This window comes from Oryza sativa, chromosome 5 (genome assembly GCF_034140825.1).
Source record: "Oryza sativa Japonica Group chromosome 5, ASM3414082v1".
NCBI lineage: Eukaryota > Viridiplantae > Streptophyta > Magnoliopsida > Poales > Poaceae > Oryza > Oryza sativa.
Window position 1 is genome coordinate 18,527,901 of NC_089039.1, and position 12,223 is coordinate 18,540,123.

The window sequence follows — 12,223 nt, forward strand, 5'->3', positions numbered from 1 at the left end:
TCTACGACGTGGAAGGAGTTTTATATAGTTATCTTTGCGACGTAGGAGTTTGAGTCGAGTTAGAGAAAGTATAGTGTTTGAGATTAATTCGAGTCAGGTTTAAGATAGACTTTGACTTTGATTTTCACTTGGTTAAGTTTATTAGCTTCTGCAAATTAAATTGAATTTGATATTGCAAATTACAAACTGTTCGTAGATTTTATTTTCAATTTTTGAATCTTTTAGTTTTCAATTTTAAAAATCAACTCTCTCAAATTTTATTTGAAAATTCTAAACTTTTTGATCACTAGCTTGGCGAACAACATTTGTTTTGTCACGCCACCATTACTGGCATGGCAAGGATTTTTCCATGTCGGCTAGGTTGGTGTGGTAAAATAACACTAGCACAGTCACCATTGGTGGCAGGGGTGAAGCTAGGATAAATGGTCACCGGGGTCAGTATTAACCAGGGTTTATGTTTTTGATCAAAACTAACCAGAAATCATGTAATTTTGATGTTTTGCCGTGGGACGAAAAGTATATTCTGAGTGAAATTTCGAATGTTTTTTGAGACTTCACAGTAAAACTAGATCAAAACTTATTAAAATTTGGTAAGAAAAATGTCATATCGCTACATTGGAATCCAACACTAAATCGGAAATATGTCATCTAGTTTGTAATTAATGATATAAGAATATACATAATACAGGACAAAATTAATGACAATACATTATGATAAAATGAAATGTCTACAAATCTATTAAAAACTATACATTATTAATTTGTAAAAGACATCAAATGCACCAAAGATCATCAAAACCACTAATTTCTTGCCTTCCGTTCTGCTAGAAATAAGATGATACTCCCTCCGTTTTAGGATATAAGATGTTTTGACTTTGGTCAAAATTAAACTACTATAAGTTTGATTAATTTTATAGATAAAAGTAGTAATATTTTTAACCCAAGATAAATATATTATAAAAAATTATTCAATTATAGATTTAATGAAACTATGGTGATGTTGTAAATATTACTAATTTTTTCTACATAATTAGTCAAACTTACAGTAGTATAAGATATCAAGATGCGCAATGCCGGTGCGGGACAAAGTGCTCGAAGGAATACGATGACGCAACAAGAGAAACTCGTGGAGTTGTGGGCTTCCAATGTTATTTTTGGATCCAAATCCCAATCGTATATGTATATTCGGCTAATGTATAAATTATAAGTGCTAGCTAATTTATTGTTTGTTAGTACCGTTCCTAGTCGCTATTTGGGTTTTGACGGAAGAATCAACAATATTACCGGGGTCTAGTTTTTCTCTTCACTCAACAATATTACCGGGGTCTAGTTTTTCTCTTCACTGGGGTCATGGATGGCAAAATAAAGAAGGGTACCAGAGGTTCGCAAAAGATCGTCAGGGTCAACTGACCCCTATGAACGAGTGTAGCTTCGCCCCTGATTGGTGGTGTGACACAGTAACAACGTTGTTTCGTTATGTCACCAAAACCAGCATGATTAAAATGTTTAGAATTGAAAATAAATTTTAGAAAAGTCTATTTCTAAAATTTATAAAAAATCAGGGTACAAATAATATATATTCTGGATTGTATTCACGTCCTTAATTAGAAACTTAAAATCCACGCCCCCACAAAATTAAGTCTATCAGCACATCCACATACAGAGCAGAGCTAACAGCAGCAGAACCAGAGTGGCGATGAGGATCGTTGCGGCAGATGACGGGAAGCTCCTCGTGGCCGCCGTTGCTGTCGTCGTCGCCGTCACCGCCGCCGTCTTCTTCTTCCGCTTGGTCGGGCATGGGAGGGGAGGATGCCGGAGGCGGATGCGAGCTCCGGGGTCTCTCATGGCCACCTTGCTCCTGACCAGCACCGAGTTGGTCACCCCCTGCACGTTGTTGTTCACGTAGATGTTGATGCTGCAGCAGCAGCTGCCGCTCGCCGCCACTGACATGGTCGCCCCCGTGCTCCGGTTGCTCCGCTCGGAGGAGCAATCGTCTGCAACACCCATCGCCGGCGAGGTAGGCCGGTCGGAACGGACGGAAGGTTGATTTCTGAAGCTGGAGAAAACAAGATCTGCAACCTGCAGGGATGCAGTGCAGCAGCAGTTTCAGTTATATTTGGCATAGTTAGTACGTTGCTGCATCACCAAGAAAAGCATAGCATATGCTACTACGAGCACAGCTGGGGAATCACACTTTGCCTCTGCGGTTGGGCTACTCCCCAGGCTCCAGCAATGGATGTCAAGAAAGAGCGGGTTAATTACATGTCGCTTTGCGCTTATCTTTGTATAGCGTCCTAACATGACATAGGCACATAGCAAATCAACGGTCATTTTTGTGTTCTATTGTTGAATAAGCTGCGCGATAGAAGGCCCATTTCAGTTGTCAATGATATTACTGGGCTGGACTGTGGATTTGGAGAAGGTCAGAAGGCTATAAGAAAACGCCAGCCCATTCTGCTCTTCTAGTCCTTTCTTTCCCCTTCACGACGTTAAGAACATTGTCGTTTTTTATTCAAACTTTGAAGCATCGCCAGTAAAATCTCGAAGCATCACACGAATAAAAATAAAAAAGAACACTTTGAAGCACCACCAGTAAAAGTTTGGAGCATCACCAGTAGATTAAGCTCATGCGAAGTGCAAACTAGGGTCGGCACAACATTAATATACTTTGGATCCACATCTGTAAATAAAACACGAGGCTATCGACTCAAATACTTAGTACTCACATGCTGCAGTCATACGGGCCGAACGGCTAGCTGATACTACCAGTAAACCGTGTTCAACGGAAGGTAGTACTAATGCGTTAGGATGAGGGCAAGCAAGTTGAACTTAATTAATCACAGTACTCTACATTTTCTCAATTCATCCGTGCACACATTTTATACTTGAATTCAAACAGAACCAAACACACAGCAGCAAACATTTGAACTAAAACCAAACCAAACGGTACATACATATGATTACGAACGTCGATACAGAGAACAGAAGTTTACATACGGAGAGTATATGAACAGCGTTGTTCGTGCATTGCCATTGCATCTAGCAGCAATGCACGAGCGGGAAACACAAAGTGAAGAAATTACGAGAAAATCAAAGCTCGATCACACCGAGATATATAGGCAGTCGTGTGCATGATGGATGGCATCGATCGATTGGCCGGTGTGTCGGGGTCAAATTCAGTTAGACCCTGGCCGCGGCGGCGGGCTTGTGGTGGTGGTCGGCGGGGTAGTCGCCGCCGTAGCCGCCGGCGCCGGCGGCGTGGTTGCCGGAGAAGAGGCCGCCGTGGAGCATGGCGACGTAGAGCAGCTGCGTGAAGGCGAGGATGATGACGAAGGCCTCGAGCACGCGGAGGCGCCACCCGCGGTAGCCGCCGATGTGGATCTCCTTGCAGGCGAGGCCGAAGGCGAGCGCGGTGATGGCCCAGGCGATGAGCGCCGACGCGGCGCCGGCGGCGAGGCTGTGCGCGCCCCAGGAGCGGACGTGGTGGACGCCGGCGAGCTTGGAGGCGGCGCCGACCACCCCCGCGAGGATGGCGAAGACGAGGAAGTAGAAGGTGGCGCCGTTGCCGGCGACCCCCGGGTGGTTGGTCTCGCCGTTGATGTAGTGGTTGAGATTCCAGCTCGCGAACCCGATCACGATCAAGTACATGATCAGATTCAGCACCAGCAGCGGCGCGATCATCGTCCTCCCTACTCCGGCCATCTCGTATCAAAATCACAAATCAACACAAATTAGCAACACAATTAGCACTGGTTTAGCTAGCTAGCTGAGAGCTACTGTGATTAAGTGAGGAGAAAACGTGCTGGTTGGTGGAGGGATATATAGGCGGGGAGAGGGGTGACACGTGTGGGTGGATGGGGATGGCACGTGTCGGCGTGTGGCAAGGGGTAGGGGGGACACGTACGCGCGGGGCCACGCCACGGACGCCCGGCTTCTGGTGATTTCCGGAGAGGCGCGACGCGAGGGAGACGGGGGTAAAGAAAGCGTAAAAAAGTGCAGCGCGCGCGGCGTCGGCGTGTGCGGAGGTGGCGACGCGCGGGCGGGAGATCGAGGGGAGGAGAAGCAGATGGTTCCGGACTTTCGCCGCAAGCGCCTCGGCTCGGGGTCCCAGAGGCGGCGTACGTGGCGGGCGTGGTTAGAGCACCCGCAATGATAAAGTAAGGTGCTATCTATAAAACATGTACATCTCAGCAATAGATTCGATTAATAGTAAACCACCTTAATAGTATATCTACATTGGTATCTATAAATCTCTCATGCATTGTCTCGTTTTTCTCTATAGACTATCTCTAAGTTAGTAGATAGCTTTGCTCTCTCTCTTCATTTAATACCTTCCAAGTAGAAAAATATGCTGACATGGATCTCTTGTAGAGAGCTTATAGATAACCATTGTGGGTGTCCTTAGCGGCTAATTTAGGCTAAAGTGTGCGTGGTTTTACTTACTCTGGCGGGTGTGGCAGCAGGAGGCAGGGTTAGCTGCTTGCTTTAGGTTTGATGATGATGGTGTTGCTGCCTCTTTTTTGTTCCTCCTTTCTTTGACGCCTAGTGCAAATGTGCTTCCCTGTTTTGGGTTTACGCTGATCCGGCCTACTCCGTACTTCTTATCGTCTGCCTAAGTAATGCAGCAATCTGGAGTCTGTACTCCCTGCATTTCAAAATGTTTAACACCATTGACTTTTTAAGTACGTATTTGACCATTCATTTTATTCAAAAATTTTGAGTAATTATTTATTTTTTTCATATCATTTTATTCATTATTAAATATACTTTTATGTATAATGTATACATATAGTTTTACATATTTCACAAATTTTTTTAATAAGACGAACGGTTAAACATATGCTAAAAAGTTAACGGTGTCAAACATTTTGAAATAGAGGGAGTACATCGATCCTCAGAATCTTTCGAGCGCACATACGTGGATGCAGATTTAACCATGGTCGATACGCGCCACTAGGCCAGTCAGTACTCCCCCATTTGTGCATTGACGAATTTAAATTAAGACCTTCAACCATAAAATGCCTAATCCCTTGTTTGCTGGGTTTTAAATCTTACTCCTCTGTCAAAACAAACCAATTATAGATATGTATCTGGACAATATTTATGTCCAGATACATCCTTTAGGATTAGAATTTTTAGATGGATGGAATACACTATACTAGTACGAGCCAAGCATAATGAGATCTTCTATCCCCATGGGGCTGTCCTGTCAAACTGGCTATGTGATGTGCCTATCCTTCTAATCGGAGGCTGTTGCCTCTTTGATATTAAAAAAAAAAACCGGTCAGAGGTTCGTTGCTCACAACCACACATGCGTGCAATTTGGGCAGTAGTGGGCTAGTGGCGTACGTAAGCTGCCAATTTGGGCCCGGCCTTTTCGCGGTGGCTCCTGCCGCCGTCCTGCGTCTTCTGCCAGAGTGCTGTACCATCTCGACATCCTTTTTTGAGAAATGACAACAATCTCGACATCTCGTAGTCTCTTAGGCGTGGGAACTGGCATGTGTACAACAAGGAGTACGTTGTGATTTTGGCCTCGATCAGTTGGCTGGTGATTACTGATGGCCGTTATGCGGTACGGAGTTACAAAGTTACAACACCAAAATTACGCTGTCATATTGTTTGTAGGGGTAGCAAACAAACACCTTGGCTAAAATGTTGTCCAACAAACTTCGCTGTCACATTGCCCAAGTTCGATGAATCGGTCACGTCCTCCTGCATATGAAATTGATCTACTTAATCTAGGTTGCGAGATAACTACTTTCCATAACAATGGATACCAGTTGATACTTTTCCCCATTCCATAATATAAGACTTGTTTCATAATATAGAGCATGTATGTATGCATGCCATTAACTAGGAAATTTTTTTCACTAAAATATTATTATTTAAATCTTCTACCTTCGAGATATCTAATTTTAATGGGTGCATGCATTTTATTTATTAGGACAATCCAAATTATAAGGTGATAATAATTATTTCTTGATTTTTTGGTTAAGGTGGTTGTGTCTTATATTTTCGAATGAAAGGAGTATCTAACATGTATCGGCTGATATACATATAAGTTACTACTCCCACTGTTCATATTATAAGCCGTTTAACTTTTTTAGTCAAAATTCTTTAGGTTTGATCAAATTTATAAAAAAATAGTAGCATCAACAACATCAAATTAGTTTTATTAAATTTAATATTAAATATATATTGATTATATGTTTATTTTGTATGAAGATGTTCCTATATTTTTTATAAATTTGATTAAACTTAAAAAAGTTTGACAAAAAAAGTCAAATATATAACTTATGATGTGAAATGGAGGAAGTAGCTCTAATACCGATAGTACTCTCTCCGTCCCATTTTAAGTGCAGCCATGAGTTTTTATATCTAACTTTAATCGTCCTTTTTATTTGAAAAAAAATAAAAACATAAGTCACGCATAAAGTAATACTTATGTTTTATCATCTCATAACAACAAAAATACTAATTATAAAAAAAATTTAAATAAAATAAACAGTTAAAATTAAGCACGGAAACTTATGGTTTCACTAAAATTGGAACGGAGGATGCAGTAGGGTGATAGGTATACCAACAAAAATCAAACGTTTTACCGTTCTGTTTTTTTTTTACTGAGGAAAATATGAGAAGCGGATAACGAAAGCCTACGGCCTGTTACTACTGCCGTACTGCGACGGCCCACCTAGCAAACCCGCGCTTCACGACTGGCTCCACTCACCCCCGGCCTCCCCGTTCTCCGCGCCGAGGAATAACGGATAACAAACGCTTGGATTGTCGCCTACCGCGACGCCGCGAACCAATGGCCGCCTCCTCGCTCCTCCCCTCCACCACCACCTCCCCGCGCCGCCGCCTCCCCTTCCCCCCCACCCGCAAACCCCACTCCGCCGCCGCCGCCGCAGCCAAGCCCCCGACGACGCTGACCACCAAGCCACTCCGCCTCGCGCGCCCGCTCGCCTCCTCATCCTCCTCCCCGCCTCCGCCGCCGCCGCCCGAGGAGGCCGAGCCGAAGGACCCCATCGCGCTCGCCTTCGCCCGCGCCGCCGCCTACAAGAAGGAGAGGGACAGCCCCCCGCCCCCTCCGCCGCCGCCTACCCCTGCGCCGCCGCCGCAGCCCCCGGCGGCTACGGAGGAGGACTCGAGGTCCAGCAAGGAGTCCTTCGCGCGGGCGGTGGAGTACAGGAACGGCAACGGGGGAGGGCTGGGCAGCGGCGGCGGCTCCCCGCTGCTCGGGGCATCGCCTAGATTTGGTGAGTAGAGAGGTGACGTCGGTTTGGTTGTTTTTCACTCCCGTTGGTAAAAATCATTCCAATCCACTAAGATGATGAATGAATTGATGATTACTGCATTCACGGATAGAAATGAGGAATAGATGGAGACAGACAGAAAAACTTTTTCAATTCGGATGATAGCATTCTGAGTCTGTGTGTATGCAATGTCCCCGGGTGATATATATGGTTGTGGTTTGAAACCTTTTGCTGATTGATGCATATCCCCGTTGTGTTTTTACTAGAAGCATGTGGAGTAATGCAGTAATGGTCACTGTATATAGGTTTCAATTCCTGGAAGCCTTTTTTTTTTCTCTTTTGGAAAGTAGGCACAAACTCCGTTGATCAAATGCCTAGAAGCACTTTATTTATCTGTGGAAACATGTTTAGGAGGATTGCGAGATGGTTAGTCCAAGAGTTGGTGGATCCCTTTGTCATTGTGATCTTGTGAGAGTATGTATCTTTTTTTTCTCTCAATACATTCTTGTTTTGAAGAATGTTACCGTTTGTACTTGCAAACCTACAACTTGAAAACTTTCGCATGTTCATTTGAACCATGACACTGTTTACTTAGTTTTTATGTAAGAATAGCATAGAATCCTCACTGCGAACAGTTAAAAAACTTTTTACATTGTGCGAGTCTTCATTAACACCATCATTTTTATTGAGTGTTGTCCATGACACTTGCTTTTCTTTTAGGTCAAAGTACATTTTCTACTGAAGATGGTGCATTTGGTAAATTCACAAATAAGAAAGAAGAGTATGAGTACGATGAGACTGACTTTTTGGGCCTAGACTTTTTCGAGAAAAAGAGTTATAAGGGGCCTCCACCAGGTTTAGCTCCAGCAGCTGATCCTTTTCCAGATAAAGATTTTCCTGAAGTGGAGATAATAATAGGGGACCCTAGTAAATTTGGGAAGACTCATCGTTCGACAGAGGTTCAACCAGCAGATGATAGTGAGCCTGAGGAAACCTCACGCTCAACAACAGAAGAAAAGAAGGAAGAAAACAAGCCTGATGAAACACCACCTTCAACTGTTACTGAGCCAGAAGAGGATGAAGACGAGTACAAACCGACAGTTAGATCATGGGGAATGTTTCCACGGCCACAAAATATTTCTAAGGCGGTGATATACCATATTTTCTGTATCTCTTAAAGCGTTCCATGTATATCTGCTTTCAGTTATTAGAATCTTTTTCATGTTTGCATGGTCATTTTATTGTTATATGTTGAACTGTGTTCGGAGGACAATGATTTTTTAAAATGAAACTCTAATATCCTTTTTGCATACTTCTGTTAAAAAAACAAAAGATTATTGTGCAATCCTCTCTTTATATTTAGTAACTTCTCCTTTTTGAATTCCCGTATGATTGTAATGCTACATTTAATTCTGCAAATTATACAACCTAGTGGCACCAGGCTACTTATCTATAGGGAATCAATCACCACAAGCTTGTCTATTTGTACTGCAGAGATCCAGCACAATCCTTCAGAAAAATGTTTCAGTTAAAAGTTTGCCTTAACAAGGGACAATATTGACATATCCAACATGGCTGCAGAAGCTACCTGCATATGATTTATAGGCCATTATCCAAGAATGACTGCATGTAGACTGTAGAGCGTAGGAGTGAGTACATAATATGTATGTGTTTTTTTTTAGGTTAATATGTATGTGGTTTTTATATGGACTAGCACAACCTTTGGGACATACATGAAGATAATCTGTGAAACAATACATTTCTGACGATAAAAAACAATGAAGATTATTCAAGAAGATGATATTTGGAACTGCATTTCTTTCCCTTGTTTGATTGAGACAATGTATGTCGACCATTGCTGATGCTATCATAATGTATTTGATTTGATAAAATTAGATTAGAATGCAAATATGCTTACGGTAGTGCCATGTTTACCCAGTTCTGAATTTTCCTCTATTTCTTCGTTATTAGTATGGTGGCGGAAGAAATATACGCCTTGGTGGAGAGACTCGAAGTGCTGAAGAGAAGGCAGCCAAGGATAAACGTACCAAAGAGCTAATAGCTGCATATAGGAATAGTCAGAACATGATAGTTGATGCAAAGACAAAGGCAGAGTGCACTGAGGTACATGAAACATCATGTTTTGTTAATTATCCTTCATTGAAAGGAATTGTCATTTTTATTTTATACTACTGTACTAGTGTACTTTATGATTGACCTAGTTAATTCCAAGATGATGGTCATATCTACAGACAGGTGACCTGATAGGTATCTTATGGACTTGAACGTGCTGATTTTAAAATCCTTTCTGTTAGAATACCCAAGGAAAATGCTTTCCCCAGATCACATTCAAGTTTTGAAGTTTGGTGTTAGTGTAGTTTAGAGTTGTCTCTGAATATATGCACTGCGTTAGTATGATCTATAACAGCGAACTTTACATGCTGAAGGCCTTGAAGGAAGGTGATGAGCTGATGAATACTGGAAGACTTAAACAAGCATTGCCTTATTATGAAAAAGTGATGCAGGCTGTGGACTTCAAGGTATTCCATTACGTAATTGGTAATCTATCACATGAGAAACACCATGATAGGATATTTTGTCATATTGTCCTGTTAGATGCATTAATTCGGATACATTTTATTTCTCAAGTATATGCAGTTCTAAATTTTTTGCATTGCTGCTTCACTGTTATGTCCTTTCTTATTTTTATACCATGTTTTTTTACTCATGTTGCGCAAAATAAATTGCGCAGACTGAACTTCATGGAATGGCTGCTTTGCAGTGGTCCATCTGTCTAGATTCACTCTGCAGGTATTTTCCTTTGTTTTTCTATGTCCTTCCCCTGCATTGATGTTTTTCACCACATATACACCTGTTTTGACTTAAATGCACAGCAACATACTGAATTTCATAATCCCTATTTTTACTAAAACTAGGATTTTTCCACTCTATAAAATTAATGGCTTCTATGGTTTGTAATTGTACGTGTGTGCGTGCACATGTTCACATGTAGCTATGCAATGGAATGGGTTAATTTGCATATTTTCACATGCATAGTTGGACTTAAGTTGCATATTTTGATGGAAACATCGGTGCCATCAGTCTGCTTCACTGCATTTTTTAAATTTGTGAAGCATCTTGTGTTCATAAACTCTCTATTTTCTGGACATGTATTCCATGAAATATCTTGTTTTGATAGGTCCAAGGAAGCCATGAGCATGTACAGCAAACTCAAAAATCATCCAAATTCTGAAATCAGTAAGAAAGCAAACATGTTCATGTTCAGCTTTCAGGTAAGCATCTCAAATGCTTATGCATTCCCTCTATTGACTAAAGCACTCAACTAGGCTGAGGACAATGCAGAAGTTAGATATATCATCTTGACCCATCCTTGAAAGGCACTGACTATGAGCTAATCGTTTTTGCTGTCATCTGAAGGCGATGGACTTCATGAAGGTGAACAGCTCCCCTTTGCCCCGTAACACGGGCTACGAGAAGTACTTCGACAAGTTTGGGGGCCAGAAGAACTACTACGCTGCCCTAGACGAACCTGAGATGGGCATCGATCAGATCATCCCGTACATGCTCTTCCTTGTTTCCCCAATATTCTTGGTTGCTTTTGTTGCTTTGAGAAAATCCTTCCAGTTATAAAAGTCAGGAAGCATATGCTTGAATGCTTCAATCTTTGCTCCACTGACGAATTGATTAGTATGTTCCTCGAAACAAAAGGCTGAAGAATTGATATTTGACTAGTATGCAGATATATTGACTTGATTAGTATGTAGATAAAAATCAAAACTTATTTAATAGTATTGTCTTTTGGGCCGGCGTAAGCCAGCTGTTAGGCAGGCTAGTCTGAGAGCCTGTCTTCAGCTGGGCTAGGCCCATGTCAAAGATAAAACCGTTTACCAAATTTCTAAAGTATTTGGAGGTACGGATACATATGGCATTCTCATTAAGTATAAAGGGTTGTCTGAATTTCATTTTTTAAAAAATCGAAATATCTGAAATAATCTCGAATTTATGTTTAATTCTTTAACTTCTAAATTGTTGTTTCCTTTTTTTTTAATGTCGATTTTACCACTGCTTTATATATATATATATATATATATATATATATATATATATATATATATATATATTACTAGCTCCACAAAGCAATAAAAGGGGGAAAATGCAAACAAAAACCAGCGTGATACAGTTTGTATAGTACTGGTTTTGAAGGTACTTATTACCATTTACTTTTTTACAGAATGTCAACACTCTGTCTGTAATTTTCTATGCCACAATTGGTTGCCAATTCAGACCACGAGCATCCATCCCCTTGATTCTCCCCTCCCAGTACAGTATCTGTGTCTTTTTTCTGTGCGCGTACTAGGGCTACCAATAAATTTCATGCATGTTTTTTCAGAGGCTAATGAATACATCATGTTAGTACTCTATGTGTCCTATACCGTATTACCGTGTTAATAGTGTTGTTAGAGCAGCAGGCATTTGAGAGGTGCGCAGCACATGTACGTGCAGGCCGGCCGGTTGGTTGGATCAAATCTGGCGTGAGCGCCCAAGTCTTTGACTTGAAGAAGAGGAATAATGTGCCAATACACTGCCATGTGTAGGAAAGGCTGCATAGCTTTCAGTAGGCATAGGTATGCATTGACCCAATTGAGTAAGTATATATAAATAAATGGATAGAATGTATTAGCACTCTCTTTGATTTTCTAATATACTATGATGTTGTTAACTTTAGACATACATAAAATCACTTGGTTTATTAAAAAATACATAAATATTATTTATTTTGTTGTGATTTGTTTTATCATTAAAAATCTATTTTTGCGTATATGCAAATAATTTTCTAAACAAGACAAATGGTCAAGTGTTCATAAAAAAAATCAATAACATCATATATTAAAAATAGAGGAAATATTAGAATTTCAAACTGATTTAATTGAACTACTGTGAATGAAATA

At 41.2% G+C, this 12,223-nt stretch overlaps 2 protein-coding genes across 3 annotated transcripts; one reads left to right on the forward strand and one right to left on the reverse strand.

The window, feature by feature from the left end:
* Positions 1 to 2,821: 2,821 nt before the first annotated feature.
* On the reverse strand, positions 2,822 to 3,790 carry LOC4338635 (Membrane protein PM19L). Its single transcript, NM_001420461.1, has one exon. The coding sequence runs from the start codon at positions 3,700 to 3,702 to the stop codon at positions 3,181 to 3,183; it is 522 nt and encodes a 173-aa protein (NP_001407390.1). The 5' UTR covers positions 3,703 to 3,790; the 3' UTR covers positions 2,822 to 3,180.
* Positions 3,791 to 6,740: 2,950 nt separating this feature from the next.
* Positions 6,741 to 11,012, forward strand: LOC4338636 (uncharacterized). 2 transcript variants are annotated; one of them, XM_015781811.3, is made up of 7 exons: positions 6,741 to 7,256; positions 7,974 to 8,401; positions 9,225 to 9,377; positions 9,701 to 9,793; positions 10,006 to 10,064; positions 10,453 to 10,546; positions 10,692 to 11,012. In XM_015781811.3, exons 1-7 carry the CDS (start codon positions 6,809 to 6,811, stop codon positions 10,902 to 10,904), a joined length of 1,488 nt encoding a protein of 495 aa, XP_015637297.1. In that variant the 5' UTR covers positions 6,741 to 6,808; the 3' UTR covers positions 10,905 to 11,012. The 2 variants fall into 2 exon arrangements, with proteins under 2 accessions (XP_015637297.1, XP_015637298.1); XM_015781812.3 differs by having other exon boundaries at positions 7,974 to 8,398.
* Positions 11,013 to 12,223: the final 1,211 nt, after the last annotated feature.